Here is a 20,041-nt window from a genome sequence, read left to right on the forward strand (position 1 = left end):
ATTCTAGGTTCACACTGCGTCACATTGTGACAATTTGCTCAAATTAGCCAAAAAAGCTGGCGCCATGTCGGTAAATCTAGCGATAAATAAAAATTTAATTGCCAATTTCAAAATGACATAACTTTGCAATAAATTAATAGTCTTAAGAAAATTAAAATTTCGAAATTACATAAAATAAAGGTTAACATATTAATTAATGTTTGAAGCTTTTCATTCAAAGGGGAGAGAAGTTACAAATTTAATTTTGAAATTTTGAAAACATTAAAAAATGCACAAAGTTCTAACAAAATGTTTTCCAAAAATAAAAAATACTTGCTCAAAATAAAGAAATTGTCAAAAAAAAAAGGTGGAATACCAGACTGGTTAATTTAACAGGGGGCATCATTTGGGCTACACATTTTAATAGCAAAACTTGATTGAAAAGATATTTAAAATAGCCAGATTTCCAGCTAATAGCAATTTTGAAATTTTTCTTGCATACGAACTCTAAGCTTTTTAACAATTCTTTGCGAGCATCCTTAAAAGCAACGGTTCAATTAGTTAATTATTGGTTTATTAATATATGTGAATATATCGATATTTCACAAATTAGAAGTCTATTCAATGAAAGACATTTGCAATTAAAACTACGCGAAAAAAAATTTAATTAATTGTCATAAACTAAATGTACTGAGACATGCTTCGATATGCAGTTGAAATACATTCTCGTAAATATTGTTAATATAGTAAATAGACAAGACTAGGTATAAGCTGGGTATACAAATAACTTAAATTACATACACGAATATAAATTTGTGGGATTTATGGGATTTACTGAGCGCTGTAGTGCGGTCCCGGAGTGGGAACGCTCTTGAGTGGAGAATCAAAGTCGGCCGGCGGGAGATCAGCGATTGGTGTCTCGGCTGCCGTGACTGTGCCAATGCGCTCCTGGAGCGTCTCGTAGAGCTTGTGGATGTGCTCATTGTGGGCGGTTGTCGGTTGCATGGCCTTCATCAGAGTGGCGAGGCGGCCGAGGGGCAACTTGTTGTGCACATACCAAAGGAGCTTCAACATGTGCCTCGATGTCACATTCTCGCGTGTCAGGCCGGCGAATATGAATTCATCGAAGAGCGTTGTGCAAAAGTCCTCGGTAGCGAATTCCTCGCTCATGGGTATCAGCAGGGCAATCAGAGAGTGCAGGAAGGGATCCTCATAGGCGCGATCATCCTTGCAGGCCGACAATATGGCCAAAACGCGTAGCAATCCCACACGATCCTTGGTGCGGGCCGAGTGTAGCGTATAGTACATGGCCAGTATGCTGGCCACGGAACTCTCCTGTATGTACGCCTCGACGGCGTCCGGAGCGGGTCCCGAGTGCTCGATGGTGGTCAGAGCAGATTCACGCTCATCGGGTGGCAGTTTTCCGTGCAGACTGCGACACTGATCGTCCACCATGAGCGACATGAGTGCTGGCAGAAACTTGGTCACCACCTGGCTGTCCAGCTTGGGTTCCTTAAAGTCCTGCGAATCGATCATCACCCATGCACTTAATCCCAGTGCCAACATGCGCAGCAGCAGGATTAATATTTGATTATCCCGCGGCATGCCCTCGTTATTGATGAGATGCTGCAGAATCTTGATGGCCGAGGTGGCCAGGAAATTGATGGCATAGGGATCGCAGAGTGTCATGGATAGATCACCGAGCACCTGCTCCTGGCCACGCTTGATGTTGTCCAGAAATCCCTGCAACTCCCGCGAGCGTTTAATGTCCACATTCTTTTCGCGAATGCAGGCATCCAGACACCAAGTGAACTTGTGGCACGGATCAATCGAGATGATCTCCTGCACCTCGAGATCATGGAGTGCCATTAAAAGCTCAGCGCGCAGTGTGCAATAGTGGACATTGCGGGTACGCAGAAAGAGTGTGCGCAAAAACTGCAAAACCATGTCGTACAGCTTGACACTGGTGCCAATCATGTTGGCCAGCTTTTGGACTACCTCGCCCTGTCGCCGCACCTTTGGCGTGGGCTGGAAGAACAAATTATTCAGATTGGTGTGATCAAATAGAATGTGCTCCTTTTCGCGAATATACTGCGACAGCAGCGGCGAAACCTCATCACCAAACAGCGACTGATTATCTCGCCAAATCTGTCGCTTCACCTCGGTATCCGTATCCGCGTAGAGTTCGCGATCACGCACCAGGATGCGTAGATACTTGTCATCAATGTGCTGCGTGTTGCGCAGTATGGCCATCACCACGGGACGCAAGTATTTCACACGCACTACGGGAAAGCTTTTAACCAGCAGTTCCTTCAGCTTCTTCTCGCGCTCTCGCGGATCTTTCTGATCCAGCTCATTGATGTGAGCAATCAGCTTGTCGCGCAGCTCTTCCATTAGCGATGTATGAAAGTCCAGACGACGCACTCCATGCAAATCCAATAGTGGCAGCATTGGACGCAACGATGGCAATAGCACACCATTCTCCAGTTGAAAACTCTCAATGGCTTTCAATGGATCCGTACAAGAAGTCAGGGCTTCGCGTAAAAACGCCTGTCCCGGTATGTTGACGTCCTCCAGCCCTGTGCCATTGTTTTTGGCTGGCGTGCTCATTTTCAACAATTGATCAGTTTGTGTTGGTCAATTACAAATCAAATAGACTGTATATGTGCCAAATGTATAAACCACTTTATGTCTATAATTTATAATTCAGCTTTTTGTTTTCGTTTATGTTTTTGGCAATCTACAAAATTAACATTCTTCTTCACTGCACGAGAACGGTATAATCGATATGGTTGGTGATATATCGATGAGTTTCAAACATCATCACTGTATGGTGAACACTGTTGCCAACTTAGCTATTTTATAGATATTTCTGGTTATTTTCAAAGTTCGATTGCAATTATTCGGAAATCTGGCTATTTTATTTTTTATTTATATTCAGCCATGTTTTGCTAATAGGAAATTGCTATTAGATTCTTTCTTTACAACCAAAAGTTGGCAGCACTCAGTAACTTTTTTTTTTAATTATAAAAGTGGCAGAATTTGGAGCATTTTGAAAATTGATCACTATCTATCCCGTTTTTTTGTTGCAACATTATTAAAATAAATTGGCAGGACTGCTACTCCATTTGTATATCAGCTGTGCCGTCTTGATTTCGGCGGGTGCTAAAAGTTTTTTTTTAGCTATTTTTCTTCGCAATCTTAGCTATTTTTCGGGTGCTTTTCAGACAGAAACAGATATTATTTTCTCTAAGAAGTTGGCAGCACTGTCAACAACCCTAGTGGAAAACTAGCTATGTGCGGAAAATTATTTAGTGCATATTTAGAGCTGAGAATAAAGACGCAGCAATTATAAAGTTAAACAGTGCAATCAGAAAGAGACAAAGTTGTACTCAAAACTTTACTAAATCGGTGTATGCGTGAGTTTGTTTGTGTGCAAGAGTTACTGTTGCTGCCGGACAACTAAGTGAAGAAGAAGGAGGTGGAGGTGGTGGTGGTGGAGGAGGAGGAGCCGAAGCAGCACTCCTAGCTGCAAAGAAAAGCCTTGCTGTTGCCATAATTACAGTAGCTTTGTGGGAGTTCAAGTTTAACAGCGTGTGTGAGTGTGTGTGCGTGCGTGTATGTGAGTGCGTGCTCATAAGCGTTTTCAATGTGTGCGTAACACCCCCAAAGGCGCTCTTTTTAGCACACACTGATGTAAATTTACAACAACTGCTTTGCAGTTTGGAGCAATTACATTAGCAGCGGTAGTTGAAGGGGAGAGAGAAGAGAGCGGCAACGGTCGCTGACTTGCCCGTTTTGTTTTGTGCGCACATTCGCGTGCTTCTCTTTGTTTGGTGCAGTTTGGCTGGCGCTGCTTTTGTGCAACGCTTTCGGCAGCGCTTTGTGGCCATCAGCTGGATACGGATTTTGTGACGGCGGCGACACAAACAACGCCGAAGTGGATGCCCATGCACGCGGTGGCCTGGGCATTGCCCAGGACTTTGGCATGGCCGGACCGGCCAACGGCCCGCCCGCCCACATGTACGGAGCCGTAGCGCCGCAGGACAGTAAGTCGACTACAATTTGATTATTATTATTATTTATTGAACTAACTGACTTTTTGATCTTTGTGCCTAGTTATTGTCCGTGACATGGTACAAATGCCGCCGCCTCCGCCCTCGAATGCGCCCACATCGGCGGATGCCTGCCTGAGCATTGTGCATTCGCTAATGTGCCACCGGCAGGGCGGGGAGAGCGAGGGATTTGCCAAGCGGGCCATCGAGTCGCTGGTTAAGAAGCTCAAGGAGAAGCGAGACGAATTGGATTCGCTGATAACGGCAATTACCACTAACGGCGCCCATCCAAGCAAATGCGTCACCATCCAGCGCACGCTTGACGGTCGCTTGCAGGTGAGAGCGTCAGTTTTCAGTTATTGAGTTATTGTATTAGTTCTCCAATTCAGTTTTCTCTCTTATCGCCACACTCGCTGTGTGAGGTATAGTTTAGTATTTGTTTGTTTTTGTTGTTTGTTTGTTGATTTTGTGGCATTTCCGGTCGCGATACGCGACATTTGTACTTGTATGTATGTACATTAATTCTTGATTTTGTTTATTGACTGCAGGTGGCCGGACGCAAGGGATTCCCACATGTGATCTATGCCCGCATTTGGCGCTGGCCAGATCTCCACAAGAACGAGCTGAAGCACGTCAAGTACTGCGCCTTTGCGTTCGATCTCAAATGCGATTCGGTGTGCGTGAATCCCTACCATTACGAGCGTGTCGTCTCGCCGGGCATCGATCTGTCCGGACTCAGCTTGCAGTCGGGCCCCAGTCGCCTGGTCAAAGATGAATACTCAGCCGGCTCTCTGGTTGGCGGCATGGACATCGATGGCAACGACATCGGCACCATACAACATCATCCCACGCAGATGGTCGGCCCGGGTGGCTATGGTTATCCGCCCCAGGGACCCGGGCCCGGTGACTACGGTATGATCTCCCAGTAATATTATGTTTGTCCTTGCACAGGGTAACTCGTTCAAGAAGATCCAATATCATGTTTATTTGCCATGAATTTCCATTAGTTATATAGACATAAGTTTCTGTTGCTTTATTTTCCTTTTCGTTTATTTCGCTTACTTTTTTGGTTTTGTAGTCACTGATGCTAATCAAATGAGTGCAATGTTTGCTGCCGGTCGTGCAATACCAAAAATCGAGCCGACGGACAGTGGCGGACCGCGCAGTTCGTGGATGGTGCAACCGCCGCCACCTCGGCTCAACCAGGCCGCACAGCAGCAGGCAGCGCCACAGCAGCAACCACAACCACAACAATCCCAATCCCAGCCAGCGCCGCATTCTCTTTGTAAGCGTTTGTTTTTTTTGTTTTTTGTTGATTCTTGAATTTATTTGCTTGTTTTTGCATTTCCAACTCCAATTTCAACTTACTTCACAACTTGTATGTCATTGCAGCCGTACCTCATGGCATGCCTGGCATGGGTGCCATGAATCCTGGCCCCGGGCCTGTTATGGCGCCACCACCCCCGCCCACACAAGCACAGAGCACGCAAGGCAACGGTGTGCATCATGCCCAGGCCAGCTCACCCACAGATCCATCCTCGATGGCCATGCAACAGCAACAGCCGCCTCCCGGTGGCGGACCCAATGGACCCAACGGTGTCAGTAATTCTAGCGGAGCTGCTGGCACTGGTGGCCAGTACTATGGAGCACCATCCACAGGCGCACAAATGCAAAACGTAGCCAATGACGTGGGCAAGTTTAGTAACAGTGCATCCAGTGGCACTGGTCCAACAAGTGTCCACTCCCAGCAACAGAATGGCTATGTATCACAACCGGTTGGCCAGAATGCCAACGCTGGTAACTATGGATCAACACAGCCTCCTTCATCGCAGCAACAATCGACAGCTGGCAACCAGCCCAATTCTGGTGGTGGTGGTGGTGGAGTTGGTGCACAGTCCAGTGGAGGCGGAGGCGGTGGCTCTGCCGGCACCTGGACTGGACCGAATACACTCACCTACACACAGTCCATGCAACCGCCAGATCCTCGCTCATTGCCTGGCGCATACTGTAAGTAACAAACAAAGGGTTGGAAATCGGTATTATTTGCTATAATCATGTTGTTTAATTGCAGGGAATTCATCGATGTCCGGTGACCTAGCATCGCCGCAACAGGCGCCTCCACAGCAGCAGCAACAACAACAGCCGCGTCTGCTTTCTCGCCAGCCTGCACCTGAGTACTGGTGTTCCATTGCATACTTCGAGCTGGACACACAGGTGGGCGAGACGTTTAAAGTGCCCTCCGCCAAGCCAAATGTCATCATCGATGGCTACGTGGATCCCTCGGGTGGCAATCGTTTCTGTCTGGGCGCCCTCAGCAACGTGCATCGCACGGAGCAATCGGAGCGTGCCAGGTGAGCCAACAGTAGGAACATCTATAGAGATTTTGTTTATAACTTGGATAATATATCAACAGACTGCATATTGGAAAGGGCGTTCAATTGGATCTGCGCGGTGAGGGTGATGTCTGGCTGCGTTGTCTCAGCGATAACTCTGTGTTCGTACAAAGCTACTATCTGGATCGCGAGGCGGGCCGAACGCCGGGCGATGCAGTTCACAAGATCTATCCGGCAGCGTGCATAAAAGTAAGTCATTCAATCTTTTAATATATACTACATATATTTAATATATACTCTATATGAATGTCCAAAAATATTACTCAGAGTACGCACATTCGAAAGAAAAAATTAGGAAAACCAAATTAGGAACCCAAAATTAGGAAACACAAATTAGGAATACAAAAATTATAAAATACCAGAATCAAAAATATTTTTTTAAAAAACTCGCTATTTTTAAATATATTTGATTTTGACTTTTGAACATTTTCCTATTATCAAAATACATAACATTTTGTTGAATCATTTGAGTAGGGATGTTAGACGGTTGTCTACACTTTCGTATTTTAATTTATTTTATTCGGGCCTTTCTTTGGCGTTTACTTGAATTAAAGATTTAATTTTAATTTAACTTAAGAGTTTAAGATCTTTCTCATATTTCTCTTTCATTATTTCTTATTCATTAGTTTTAAAGTTTGAATATTACGGGAGGATTAAACCCGGCGATCGAATTAATTTAGCTAATTTTGGTCTTCCCAGTTTTCGACTCTGAATATTTTTCTTATGTGAAATTCCTAATTTATTACTTATTTTTTTTTTAATCTTGAATTCCTAAAATTGTACTCATGTTTATTTTTTGTAATTCCTTAAAAAATTTCGGAGTTCTTATAGGTACCAATATATATTACTTGTATTGAATTTTTGTTGATCTTTTACAGGTTTTTGATTTGCGTCAATGCCATCAGCAGATGCACTCGCTGGCCACCAACGCACAAGCTGCTGCTGCAGCGCAAGCAGCTGCCGTGGCAGGTGTATCCAATCAACAGATGGGTGGTGCTGGCAGAAGTGAGTAAAATGAATTAATGTCAGTGAATAATTTAATTGCTGACTTGAACAATTTGATGATTGTAGGCATTACGGCTGCTGCTGGTATTGGAGTCGATGATCTGCGTCGTCTTTGTATACTGCGACTGAGCTTTGTCAAGGGATGGGGACCTGATTATCCACGACAATCAATTAAGGAGACGCCATGCTGGATCGAGGTGCATTTGCATCGTGCCCTTCAGCTGCTCGACGAGGTGCTGCATGCCATGCCCATCGATGGAGCCGCTGCATAAACCACTGTCAACTGTCAACCACTGCACACATACAAAACATATTTATTATTCATAACAACAACAACAACAAAAGCAAACACAACAAGATGAAAGAATGTTAGTTTAAGATTAAATTTGAGCAGCTACACATACATATATATTTAAGTTAAGCAAGTGCAAACAAAATGGTATAAAATATTTAGTTTTGATTTGCAATTTACATTTATGATTATGTTTGCCTTTAATTATTTAATAATAATTTTTATAAAAAATTTAAAACAGCTGTTAAACATTAAGCAATTAGTTTTATATACAATATCCATAGACACACACGTACACATACACATAAACATATGCATATTCATATTTGATAACTGACTACCGGTACATGTAATTTGATGAACCTTCTGTCATACAGACCACAGCCCAAACATACACACAGCATTACATACGCAGCAACTACAGCGACAGCAAACATATGCAAGGCAAGTAAAGAATGTAGTTGTAATATAAATGTAATAAACCAAGCATTAACAAAATGTAGATAACTTGCTTTCCTTTTTATATTGAGGTATTGTATATCTATTCTTTTGGGTCATTAGTGTTCGTTGTTTTGTTTAATCATATTAATTGTTAATACAATCCACAACGACATTTAAAAATTTTGATCGACTAACGTTTTCGCTAGATATGAGCAAATATGACGAACCAGTGTCGGGTAATAGCGATAGGAAAAAATATTTTAATTTGAATCAGTGAAAAATAATTATATCGAAATTGATATCGTCGACAAGAAAAAACTATCGATATATACAAGCTGTATCAACAGCCCTGATACAACTCTAAACAACAGCTGACTCCCAAAAAAGACGCGAATTGGTGGGAAATATAAGTGAAAAACGCGTTTGGCTTGGAAAATGTTTATAAAATGTCCGCACGCTGTCGTACCTGTGGCAAAATAATTTATTGTTTGAACGCAAATAATTTGTTTGAACAACCCGACAACATCATGTTACATCAAATAGAAGCATTGACAGGTCTCTTTGTAAGTGTCACTGACATTATTGGACGCAGCTTTGACAGATTTCATTAAATTTTTTTAGCTGCTAGAGGAAACGGATTTTCCAGCACATATTTGCGGACCTTGTGAAGTTGCGTTGCGTGAAGCAATTGTATTTCGAGAACGCATTATAAGGACACAACAGCTGCTTATAAATAGCGAAAGCGTGGCTGAAGCGCTTCAGGAAATAGACATGGATGAAGTGGACAATCTCAATTTGGAAGAGGAAGAAGATAAACAGCCGGAACAATCCGTCTCTTATGAGGAAATCACAGTGTATGACTATAGGGAGGATCAGAATGAATCTGATACCTTGGAGCATTTAGATGAAGTAACTGAAGACTTCGAAATGGATGAGCAATCGACACGGCATGTTCGCGAAACAGAAGAGACTGAAACAGTTTCTGAGCAGCCTACAGATGCTGAGCAACCTACAGATGCTGAACAGCCTACAGATGCTGAACAGCCAAATTCCTTGCCCAACATTGAACGCCATGCAGGCAAACCTGCTTCCAAACTTTATGCTCCAGTCAATTTCGCTATCAATGCCGCAAACACACCGCGGATTAACTGGAGCAAGCTCTCGGAGGATGAGATAGTGGAGCTGAAGCGGGAACGTCGCAAGCGCGACTGCATCTGTGAGCAGTGTGGCAGACACTTTACCTGTCCCAGCAATTTCAAGGTGCATCTGTTGCGGCACACAGGAGTGAAGAACTTTGCTTGCAAGGAATGCCCCTTAAAGTTCTATACGCCGCATTTGTTGCGTCGCCACATGCTGGCCCATCTCTGCGAGAAACCGTATCCTTGTCAGTACTGCGGCCAAACATTTGCCGATCACAGCGGTCGTATTCAGCATGAACGCAAGTAAGTTACTTTTTCAAATAAATAATAACAAATAAATTATGAATACCTAAATTAGTGGAGAAATCAGGAATACAAAACAACGAAAAGAGATTTGATTTAATTTTGAAAGAAAGCTCATCAAAATTCGAATCAATGTAGCAAGGAACACAAAATATTAGGAAGGCAAAAATTAGGAAATCAAAAATATTTAATCTGATAGCCATTAACAAAAAAAAATTTAGCCAGAGTCAAAAAAAAGTAAATTCTTTCTCTTAATATCAATGATTTTACTTAATTGTTATGTAATGTTTTTCTCATTTAATTTTTCTTTTTTCTTATTTTTGTTAAGGATCTCCATAGTTTTTAATCTCTTATTTTGTTGTTTGATCACTTACCAAAATTATTCGAAATTGGCATGTGATACCAATTAATAGAATTCTTTATTTCTAATTTTTTCAGTCGCCACACAAATTACAAGCCATATAAGTGCACCACGTGTGATAAAGCTTTTGCCGTGAGCAACAAGTTAAAGACACATATGCTCAGCCATTCGGGAGTTCGTAGTTTTCAGTGAGTACTTTAGATTTAATTCATGAAACAACACTGCAAACTATGCTTCCTTTTTTTTACAGCTGCGAAGTTTGCAAAGTATCCTTCATGCGACGTCCTCACTTAGCTGCCCACTACCGTTCCAAAGGACATGAGCAGAATGCACAAAACTTTGTGGCTGAGACAAATAATGCTGAAATTGACATAGGAAATGTACTTGCGTAGAATATCTAGATTATAAAATAGATAATATTTTGTTAAGCTTAGACCAGATAATAATTAACAATAAAATTTGTTTAAGAATTTGAAACATAGTTTTGGTGTTTTTATATGTTTCGAAGTGAGTGGAATTTATCGTTGTGTAAATATTTTGATAAAAACTGAAATAAATCTCTCAAAACTCGATAAACTTGCAGAGTCCTTTTCAACCATATTTGTTTAAGACATCAAATGTTTAATATTTGAGAGTGCTTGATGTAAATTGACAAACGAAAAGATTGATTTTCCTATGACTTTTTTAAAAAAGTGGTTTGCAAATTCTTCCAATTTAAGTTATTTTTTCTAAATTTTGTGCTTTAGTATGTAATTGAATACATAGATATAATTAACAGTTAGTAAACTATATCTAAAATTGACTAGAGACTAATTTAACAGCTATTATAAGTTTCGCTTCTTAGAGCAATCTGTGCATCCAGCCAGGTCAACCATTCAGGTGTGATCTGACGTTCTAAGGTCACTTCATGGAACACTTCCACGCGACGCACTTCAATAAATTGAAAGCTCTCAAAGAGACGTAGGGATATCAGATTATCCATGTCAATCTTGGCTTCAAATTTGGCCAGAGGTAGATGTGATTGTGCGTATTTGAACATGAGCAGCATGGCTTCACGACCGTAACCTTTGCCTCGCGCCTCTTTCGATGCAATCATAATCTCTGCTTCTGCCACATATTGCTTGTCCTCCTCATCGTAGTGCAGGAAGAGATTGGTGTCACCGACCATTGCAGCAATTTCATCATTGGTTTTAGCATAGGTTTCAGCGCAAAGCACTATAAATGTCAGCTTGTCGTTATCATGTCGCCAACTCTGTTGCATCTCGTATTCCTCGTCTAAAGACAGTTCATCGGATGCAGTCTGGTTTCTCAGTGTCGGACAGCTCATCCATTCGTGATACTTGGGTACGTGACGAGCCTCATAGGGCACCAGCACCACCCGTTGCCCAAGTAGCTTAGTATGCTCATTAAGTCGCATGGGAAACTACGAAAATTCACAATTGTTTATTATAATCGCATGAGCAATTGGAGCAATTCCAGGTGCGATGGCGACACTACACTGTAATGTGTTGTAAAACGTCGCAATCTAATTCTAAGAAATGTGTGGCAGCATTGGTTCCTCAAAAAGATACATTTCGGCTCATTCGAAAAAAAAAATATCATTGGCATATTTTCTCTACTTTATTCTATGAAACATGAATTATAACTTATGTTGAAACTTTGCTCGATTTCACTTCATCCGACTAACAGAATCTGTCCTTAGCATACATAGTCTTCAAAAGATTAGTACTATTTTTATTTGTATATATTCAGTTCATTCAATAATTTCGTAAAAATCCATTTAAATATCAATCCCAAAATGGCTTCTCTTAATATTTTGGACATGTCCGACAAGTGCTTGTTAAAGGTTTGCCAATATTTAGACCTGAGGAGTCAATGTAATTTGGCATTAACGTGTCAACGATTCAAACGTATTTACAAAATGGAACATAAGAGGAGTTTTCGATGTTTTAATTGGATCGAAGTCTTTAACAATTGGTCGGAGCCTGAGATTAACACCTTCTTTAAGCTAAGTGGCCGCAAAATAAAGATGATGACGATGTTCAGTTTTGATCACGAATTGCTTAACAAAGAAATTCACATGATAAACGCATGTATTTATCTGAAGAATCTACAGTGTCTAGTAATAAGTGTCGACTATGATATGTCCGGGATAATAACTGAAATTTGCAAACACTTGAAAAACTTGCAGAATCTCACTATTGATAGTACCGATCATGCGAACTATGAATCATTGGTGAAGCTACCCCGACTGAATAGTTTGGATATTCAAATTTTTGTAAAATCGAACGATAGATTATTCGAAAGGCTTGCTAAATTGCGGCCTGACTCCTTGAAGTATCTACGAATTGGTTCGGAACTGACTGTTAAGCTTGGCTGGCACGTTGCCTACTTACGTGGTCTCGAGATGCTGAATATCTGTAATCCGAATCGTCATTTCATCAATTGCGTTGTGCTTCGATTGTCGAAACTGAGAGTTCTTAGCTTAACAAACGCTCGACAACTGCAAGAAAATGATTTGAAACAGCTTTTGATTCATATGAAGCTTCTTACATCGCTATACGTTTGCAATTGCATGGGTTTGAATAACGATTTCGTATTCTTTCTCATCCAATACTTAAAACAGGAAGCCAAGAAGTCTTCTGTTCGGCGCCTGCCGTTTTGCTTGGGGCTTGTCAATACTGCCGTATCGAATAACATAAATGAGGTAATATTATGTATTTGATGTATTATGCTAATATACTATTTTAATTTATTCACAGATTGAATACGTAGCAACATCATTTTCGCTACTGAAATTAAATGTAGCTAATATGTTTATTTAAATTATTAGCGCCTTATCGATAAGCCAATGAGCATAAAAGGCAGATAATTATTGCATTTAAGCGATGTGGCAACTCTCGAATTGATTAAAACAGCTGATTATTGACTTAATATCATCGGGAGCGTGGCCATTATTGCAGAATTTTATTTTGTTATTATTTAATAAATATATTTTGTACGTTATTAATTTAATTGAAAACGGCGATAGTTATTGAAACGGGCTTAGCCACTTTTGCCTTGGTGTTTTGTTTGTCCACAGAATCCATTGCAAAAGCAGCTTCGCTTGAGAAGCCGGCTAACTAACTACATACATACATATATTGCAATAGCAACAACATAATAAAAACGTGTTATGCAGATTCATGCTCCAATAATTATTGTGTAAAGTGCAGTAAATACACGAGCTTAGCAAAAGAACTGGCGAACCATTTCTTAGATTGGGTTTTCTAGCTTAATCAATGTGGCACTTCCAATGAAAAATCAATTTGAAATCGTTGGATGTTCTCAGTATTGGTTATTGGCGAGAAGAACTCAAACACAGCTATAAGAAAAACCAAAATCAAAGCAAATCAAAAAACAATAGCATACAAACGTAATTTTAAGTAATACATATACATACTCTAATACATACCCATAACGATAACCATACACATAAAATGGCTGAGGCTAATCTGATAGCTGAGGCGGCACGCACAGAGCGCGCTGCATCTCCGACGACAGTCCGGGAACGCAAGCGTCCACGTCTCGAAGAGCAAGAAGAGCAAGAGCTTAAAGTAGCTGGCTTTTCGCTAAGTGCCATTGAGGAAATGCGTCAAACCCGCGACGCCGAGCTGCTGTCGGAGCCCATTGATCAGCAGCTACGTCAGTTTCAGGTGCTCGATGAGGTGGCCACCGCCAGTGAGGAGGATGAGTCAGGTGAGAGATAAATCATAATAGAAATTCTCTGTAAGTATGTACATATGACTGTCGGGGCACATGGCACTAGTCATAAAGCAACATCTTCTACAAGTCTTATCTTAGGATCTTGCCAGAGCTTATCATTGTGTAAATAGAACGCCACGAAATCTGATAAAAATTTGTAGTAGCTCAGCAGATTCATTGGATGTATGTATCTACCAAAGGTTCATTTGCTTTTGTTATTACGACCTGTTCGCATTTCCTCGATGTAGCCTCATTTCCATGATAAATTTCCGTGATTCGTAATCTCTGATTGGCCTTAAGAGCTGGCTTAAACATGCGTATGATACCAATTGTCCGCCTAGATCTGAACGAGAGACTATCGTTTAAATCAGGTATAAGCAGTAAATATCTGGGGGTCGAATAAGTATTATATTACTAATCATGAAGATGACACCATATCTAAACACTTCTCTGTTTCTTTCCACTTGCTGCAGATGACAACAGCGAAAAGCAGAATGGCGAAAATTATGCTGACGATGAGGAAGGCGATGCCGAGGCCGGAGACTATGATTCCTCAGACTTTGACGATGAGGAAATTGAGAATCTGCTGGACGAAAAGTTGCCCGACGATCTGCGCGAGTCAAAAAGACCGAAATACGAGCAGCGTTTTAAGACAGTACTGGAAGGTAAGCATACAAAGTCTTCCTTGCAGTTGGGATTACTTAAAGACATTTACTTTACAGAGAAGCGCCACAACCACTTTGAGGTACTGCCAGAGGGTTGGGTACAGGTGACACACAACAGTGGCATGCCCCTATTTCTTCACCGTAAGACGCGAGTCTGTTGTGCCGCTCGACCCTATTTTTTGGGCACGGGTAGTGCACGTAAACATGCTGTGCCGCTGGGAGCCATTCCCTGTTTGAACTACAGACGCGCCCTGGATGAAGAAAAGGAGGCAGAGCAACAGCTCACGACTGAGAAGACGCCGCCAGAGAATAAGGATGAAACACCAGCTGGCGTTTGTCCTTTTGCAAATACTACAGCACAACCCATGGAGATCGAAAGTACAGAGAACAAAGACGCCCCTAGCACTGATCCCAAAACAGGCGATGGAGCTGAAGCCACTGAAGCCTTGCAAGCTTTGATTCCGGCAGCTAAAATTGTTACGGTCAACGAAAACACCCAAAAGGAATCTGTCACACCGGATCAGCTAAACTCGTATTGTCAGAAGCTATTCAAGTTCAAGGTGATTCGTGTGCTTCGTTTTCGAAGCTGGAACGCACGTCGCAAGTTTACCAAGAATCGCAAGCACATCAAGAATATACAGCGGCCAACCCTTCCCGACGGCACCAAGCTCATTAAGTTTCCCATTCTAGCGGCTGGCGGTGCGGAGGGTGCGACAAATCCGCGTGGTCGCAAAGAATGGATAATGAATCCCAATGGCAAGAGCTTTGTTTGCATATTGCACGAATATGTGCAGCATGCACTGAAGACACAACCAACATATGAGTTCAAGGAGTTGCAAAATGCTGCCACGCCCTATTCGGCAACAGTTTCAGTTAACAATCTTAAATATGGTACGGGTTACGGCACCAGCAAGAAGCAGGCCAAATCGGAGGCGGCACGGGAAACACTTGAGATACTTATACCGGATGTTAAGGACAAAATAACAGGCAACAATAAGGATCAAAAGAGCGGAAATGCCAAGAAAACACAAAGTGATCTGTCTGTAAGTGTTCTTCCCAGTTTAATAGGCATTTAACTTACAATTGTTCTATAGGTGTTCGATGACATACGCATCGAGGATCCTCGCGTCACAGAGTTCTGCAACAAGACAACGGAACCCTCGCCAAATGCCATATTGTTGACCTGCTTGCAACGTAACTACGGCAGCGATGTCCAGATCACCCAAGAGATTAATCGTACTGCAAACAACAAAAACGAATTCACAATGACCGTTGGAAAGCATTCGGCCAAGGTCGTTTGCAAGAACAAACGCGAGGGCAAACAACTGGCATCCCAGGCCATTCTACAGGTAAGTGAAGTCGAAGCTCTGTATGTATTTTAATCAAAAATAGTTTCTGTTATAAATTACAAAAATTAATATGTGACAAATAAATATTTTGTAATTATAGGTAGATTATCTTTTGTTTAAATTTCATATTGAAAAACTTTATTTTAAAATATTTTAATTTTAATTGCTTTCTATTTTTGAAATTCAAAAATATTAGCTTTGCTTTTGCCTTTAAAGTTGCCAAAAGTTAATATTTATAATTCTAATTTGTAGTATTATTGTTGGTGAGATTATGAGCTTTTGTATTTTTTTAATATTTTTTTTTTATCTGAGCCAATATTTAATTTGATCTTTTACTTGATTTAAAAGGTATCTGCTCTGACTTTAATTTTTAACTTTTGTTATGAAAGTTATGGGTTAAATTATGTTTGTAGCTTTAATAATAAAAATCAAAACTAAAACTTAAAAAAAAATAAATCGAAAATAAAGAATTCTTCTTTTTTCCATTTTGAGATAAGAATTACATAACACGAATTTTAAATGAGTTAAACAAAACAAAAATATTTAGAATATTTTATTTAGTTAATTTTTGGTTCCATAACTGTTTTCATCGGTCCCTGGCTACGATACTTGATCCTTTGATTACTATTTTTATTTAGATACTGCACCCGCACATTCAAACTTGGGGCTCACTATTACGCCTGTATGGCAACAATTCGATCAAAACATTTAAGGAGAAGAAGCTGGAGGAACAAGAGATTACAGTACTCCAGAGCAAGGCTGCAGTTAACCAACCAAACTATGCCATCCTCGACAAACTCAAGTCCGAGATGCTCAAGCTGAGCGCCAAACAGGAGAGCGTACACACGATGGGAACCTTTGTTCCGCCCAGCGACGTTGACTTGCCTACTTCATCTGGCTCTAATTTGAACAACGTCGAGTTGTAGTTATAGGAACCCCAGTATCGTCATCATCATTAGCAACATCTCTGTCATTGAGTTTTCAGTTTACCAACTTACATGACACAGTTACCCCCTGTGATCCATCATAATATGACAAATATTGTTTTAAATTGCACAGCGATATGGCTCTCTAGACAGGTCCCTGTGCGTGCAATACAGTCTAAGAGTAAATGCATACAATTAACGTAATTAGACCCTGAACTTAAAAAAGTTTGTGAAAACATTTTTGTGTAACAAGCAGAAGGAGGCGTGACAGACCTCAAAATATATGTATTCATATTAAGCATCAACATCGATATATCCATATAGTCTGTCAGTCAATCATCCGATTTGGATAATTCTTTTTCTTCTTTTTAAGGATATAAGAAGAGTAAGGGACTAAGCCCAAATTTGCTTTAATATGTTGTGTATAATCTAGTAAAACTTAGAAAACATGATCATAACAAAAATTGTTTAGTTCTACGAATCTTCGAGCTAAAATTAAATTACAGTAATTTGCATTTCTACAAAATAAGTATAGGGTGTCTCACAGTCGAACTCGCTCGACTGTAGCCTTACCAAATAGTTCTATATTAAAATTGCCAATATTTTGAACAACAAATCTTGTATTTTTATTTTTTAAACATCGGATATCTCAATAAATGTAATTTTGTGCATAAAAAATCTTCAAAAATTAATCGGTTATTTCAACATTTTCTAAAGTTTTAAAAATATTATTAACGGCTATAAATTAAAATGAGAAAAATGATATATTTACAAGGCATTATGAGGTTGACGAGTTTGCTGTGCCGGTGAGTTACCGTAAATTCATACACATTTTAAATATATGTATGTCTATGTGTATGTGCGTGCAATTATTTAAAAGACAATGCAGCCATAAATTATGCTACATTTTCATTTCATTCTAACGCTTCGTTTTTTATCGCATTCCTCGGACATACGAACGCACGCACACACACACACACACAGGCAAACACATGTATGCATACAGCAACAATGGCAGACACTCGGGCGAGAGCGAGAGCAGGCACGCGCAAGCGAATTCGCCGCGCTGGGCAGCACTGGCTTGTGCGCAGCGAGAGCGCGCAGCATCAGCAAATCATATAAAAGAAGCATGGAGAAAAGAAAAAACGTTGCGCTGCTCCTTTTACCGTTGGCTTGCTTCTTCAGTATTTGTTCGTTGCGTGTCGAGTGCTAAAGGAGGCAGCTGGTCATCTTTGCGCTGTGCCGCCAATACCGAATTTAATTAAATCACTTAAATTGAAAACACAGCGAATTGCATCAGGTGCCAAGTAACAAACAATTCGTCAATCCGCCGATCATTGGGAAAAGTTGGTGGGTCGTGGGTGCGTGAGTGGGTCAAGTGTTGTTACAAATTTGATGACCAAAAGCGGCTTTAAATATCACAGATAGGCGGCTCGTGTGAACTCCCAGAAATTGGGTCTCGCTTGGAAAAAAAGAATATATCAACGGGTATACATTTCGTCGTCGTTGTGACTGCGGGCGCCGCAGCCTCCATTCCAATTGTGTGTTGTCCGTGTATAACTACAGCACACACATACAAACACACACATACACACACACACACACACATAAACTCACATACAAATACACGGCAATTGTGTTTACTGTCAAGTGTCCGCTGCTCGGCCTGCGTCATTCAAAAATACATACATACATGCTATGCATGAATGTATGTTATGTGAATATATGTAAATTGCTTGCATGTAAAATGCGATTGGAATTTTGTCAACGCAACGCACGCATTTGAATTAGCAACATTAAGAACAACAACAGCAAATACAGCAGGCACAACAACAACAGCAGTAAGGTAAGTTAGGCACATCAGGCGCCAAGTGTCACTCAAATGTTGGAAAATTCAATAATCCGCCCAGGGGGCTGCCAACCGCTATTCATGGCACCCTCTCTCCTTAACCAAGCACCAAATACCATCATATCAAAAGTATTTCGCTTTGCATTCGTCGTCGCGTCGTCTGTTGCGTCGGCCAAAACTAGGTTGACGTTTGGGTTCGTTTGCTTTGTTGCAAATTCGCGCAATTTCAATTTCAGTTTATTTCACTTCCAGTTAATTTCTAGAAATGAAAGAAAAACCAAAATACAAATGTTGACACATTGTGTTCCCATCCTAATCTATTTACTTGTTTAGTTTACTTATAATGATTGTTAAGAAACTTCAAATAACTCAATCTTTGGTCAATGCCAGTTGGTTCCTTTGATCCTTGATAAACAAAATTGTCTTTGGGAGTAAATAACTAAAAACAACAACGGTACCCTTTAATAGTATTAAGTAAGAATATTATTACATACAATAGAATAAAGCTCTTTGTCCTACCAACAGGATATAAAAACTAGCACGCTCGACAGTAGGATACCCTTTGCCCAGGTACTCTGTACTGAAAGTTTATTTTCGACCAATTGTTCCTATGGCTATATGGAACTGAATTAAACCAAATTGGGTTAGAATGTACAAAAAAATCTAAAGACATATTCCAACAGTTTGGTTAAGATATCACAAAAAACAAAAAGCTTTTTCATACTAAAAGTTGATTTCTGGCCGATCGGTCCTATGACAACTATATGATATAGTTAAATGCATATTCTATCATTTTGATTAAGATATCTCAAAAAACAAAAAACCTTCAAACTAAGACTTAATTTTTCGATGCATCGTTCCTATGACAGCTATATGATATAGTGGACCGATTTGGTCAGGATGTATAATACCAGCCCTGATGGATATTCTATCAGTTTGGTTCTGATATCTCAACAAACAAAAAACTTTTACATACTTAAGCTTCATTTCCGATGTGGTCCAATAGTGTCCGATAGTGGTTCAAACAAACTTGATCTGCCTATGGTGTCCAGGAGCCTACACACCAAGTTTGAAGTCTCTAGCCCTTATGGTTTCTGAGATCGACGCGTTCAAACAGACGGACAGACAGACTGGCTCAATCGACTCGGCTGTTAATTCTGATGAAGAATATATATACTTTGGGGGTCTGCCACGCACCTTCTGCCTGTTATACCTGTTATACATACATACATTCGAACACATTATACCCTTTTTTTTGCCCATTTTCAATAGTCTCAGGGTATAAAAAAACCTTACGGAGTTGAAAGCTTAATCACTTAAGCTTCACCACAGTTTTTATATTTACTATGAATATTACTATTAAGTGTATAAAGCGAAAAAGGAAGAGGAACGAGACTTAACAAGTTTACAAAAAGTATATTCCATTCTTTGAAGGATTTCATTCCAAGCACCCAAGCAAGATGTTTTGAATGCTGAAAAGGAAAATACTTTCTTGTTAATCTATAAGTTTAGTTGATTTATTATAATTTAATTCTTGTTT

At 40.4% G+C, this 20,041-nt stretch overlaps 5 protein-coding genes across 6 annotated transcripts; 3 read left to right on the top strand and 2 right to left on the bottom strand.

Annotated features, from left to right (window-relative positions):
- Positions 1 to 618: 618 nt before the first annotated feature.
- Positions 619 to 2,748, bottom strand: LOC117792276 (negative elongation factor B). The gene has a single exon (XM_034632336.1). The coding sequence runs from the start codon at positions 2,587 to 2,589 to the stop codon at positions 811 to 813; it is 1,779 nt and encodes a 592-aa protein (XP_034488227.1). The 5' UTR covers positions 2,590 to 2,748; the 3' UTR covers positions 619 to 810.
- Positions 2,749 to 3,236: 488 nt separating this feature from the next.
- LOC117791486 (mothers against decapentaplegic homolog 4) lies at positions 3,237 to 8,226 on the top strand. Its single transcript, XM_034631262.1, has 9 exons — positions 3,237 to 4,028; positions 4,099 to 4,370; positions 4,583 to 4,946; positions 5,113 to 5,319; positions 5,427 to 6,041; positions 6,106 to 6,385; positions 6,448 to 6,616; positions 7,306 to 7,432; positions 7,499 to 8,226. Exons 1-9 carry the CDS (start codon positions 3,968 to 3,970, stop codon positions 7,702 to 7,704), a joined length of 2,301 nt encoding a protein of 766 aa, XP_034487153.1. The 5' UTR covers positions 3,237 to 3,967; the 3' UTR covers positions 7,705 to 8,226.
- A 321-nt stretch (positions 8,227 to 8,547) lies between these two features.
- On the top strand, positions 8,548 to 10,516 carry LOC117791964 (transcription factor Ouib). The gene is made up of 4 exons (XM_034631909.1): positions 8,548 to 8,728; positions 8,787 to 9,607; positions 10,046 to 10,156; positions 10,219 to 10,516. Exons 1-4 carry the CDS (start codon positions 8,612 to 8,614, stop codon positions 10,358 to 10,360), a joined length of 1,191 nt encoding a protein of 396 aa, XP_034487800.1. The 5' UTR covers positions 8,548 to 8,611; the 3' UTR covers positions 10,361 to 10,516.
- A 185-nt stretch (positions 10,517 to 10,701) lies between these two features.
- On the bottom strand, positions 10,702 to 11,455 carry LOC117791965 (N-acetyltransferase 9-like protein). Its single transcript, XM_034631910.1, has one exon. It carries the CDS (start codon positions 11,383 to 11,385, stop codon positions 10,783 to 10,785), a length of 603 nt encoding a protein of 200 aa, XP_034487801.1. The 5' UTR covers positions 11,386 to 11,455; the 3' UTR covers positions 10,702 to 10,782.
- A 334-nt stretch (positions 11,456 to 11,789) lies between these two features.
- On the top strand, positions 11,790 to 17,268 carry LOC117791471 (microprocessor complex subunit DGCR8). 2 transcript variants are annotated; one of them, XM_034631236.1, is made up of 6 exons: positions 11,790 to 12,675; positions 12,731 to 13,706; positions 14,186 to 14,377; positions 14,435 to 15,420; positions 15,472 to 15,726; positions 16,365 to 17,268. In XM_034631236.1, the coding sequence occupies exons 2-6, from the start codon at positions 13,448 to 13,450 to the stop codon at positions 16,650 to 16,652; spliced, it is 1,980 nt and encodes a 659-aa protein (XP_034487127.1). In that variant the 5' UTR covers positions 11,790 to 12,675; positions 12,731 to 13,447; the 3' UTR covers positions 16,653 to 17,268. The 2 variants fall into 2 exon arrangements, with proteins under 2 accessions (XP_034487127.1, XP_034487128.1); XM_034631237.1 differs by lacking the exons at positions 11,790 to 12,675; positions 12,731 to 13,706 and adding an exon at positions 13,930 to 14,083.
- Positions 17,269 to 20,041: the final 2,773 nt, after the last annotated feature.

Source organism: Drosophila innubila (genome assembly GCF_004354385.1).
Source record: "Drosophila innubila isolate TH190305 chromosome 3R unlocalized genomic scaffold, UK_Dinn_1.0 2_E_3R, whole genome shotgun sequence".
In the NCBI taxonomy this organism is placed as follows: domain Eukaryota; kingdom Metazoa; phylum Arthropoda; class Insecta; order Diptera; family Drosophilidae; genus Drosophila; species Drosophila innubila.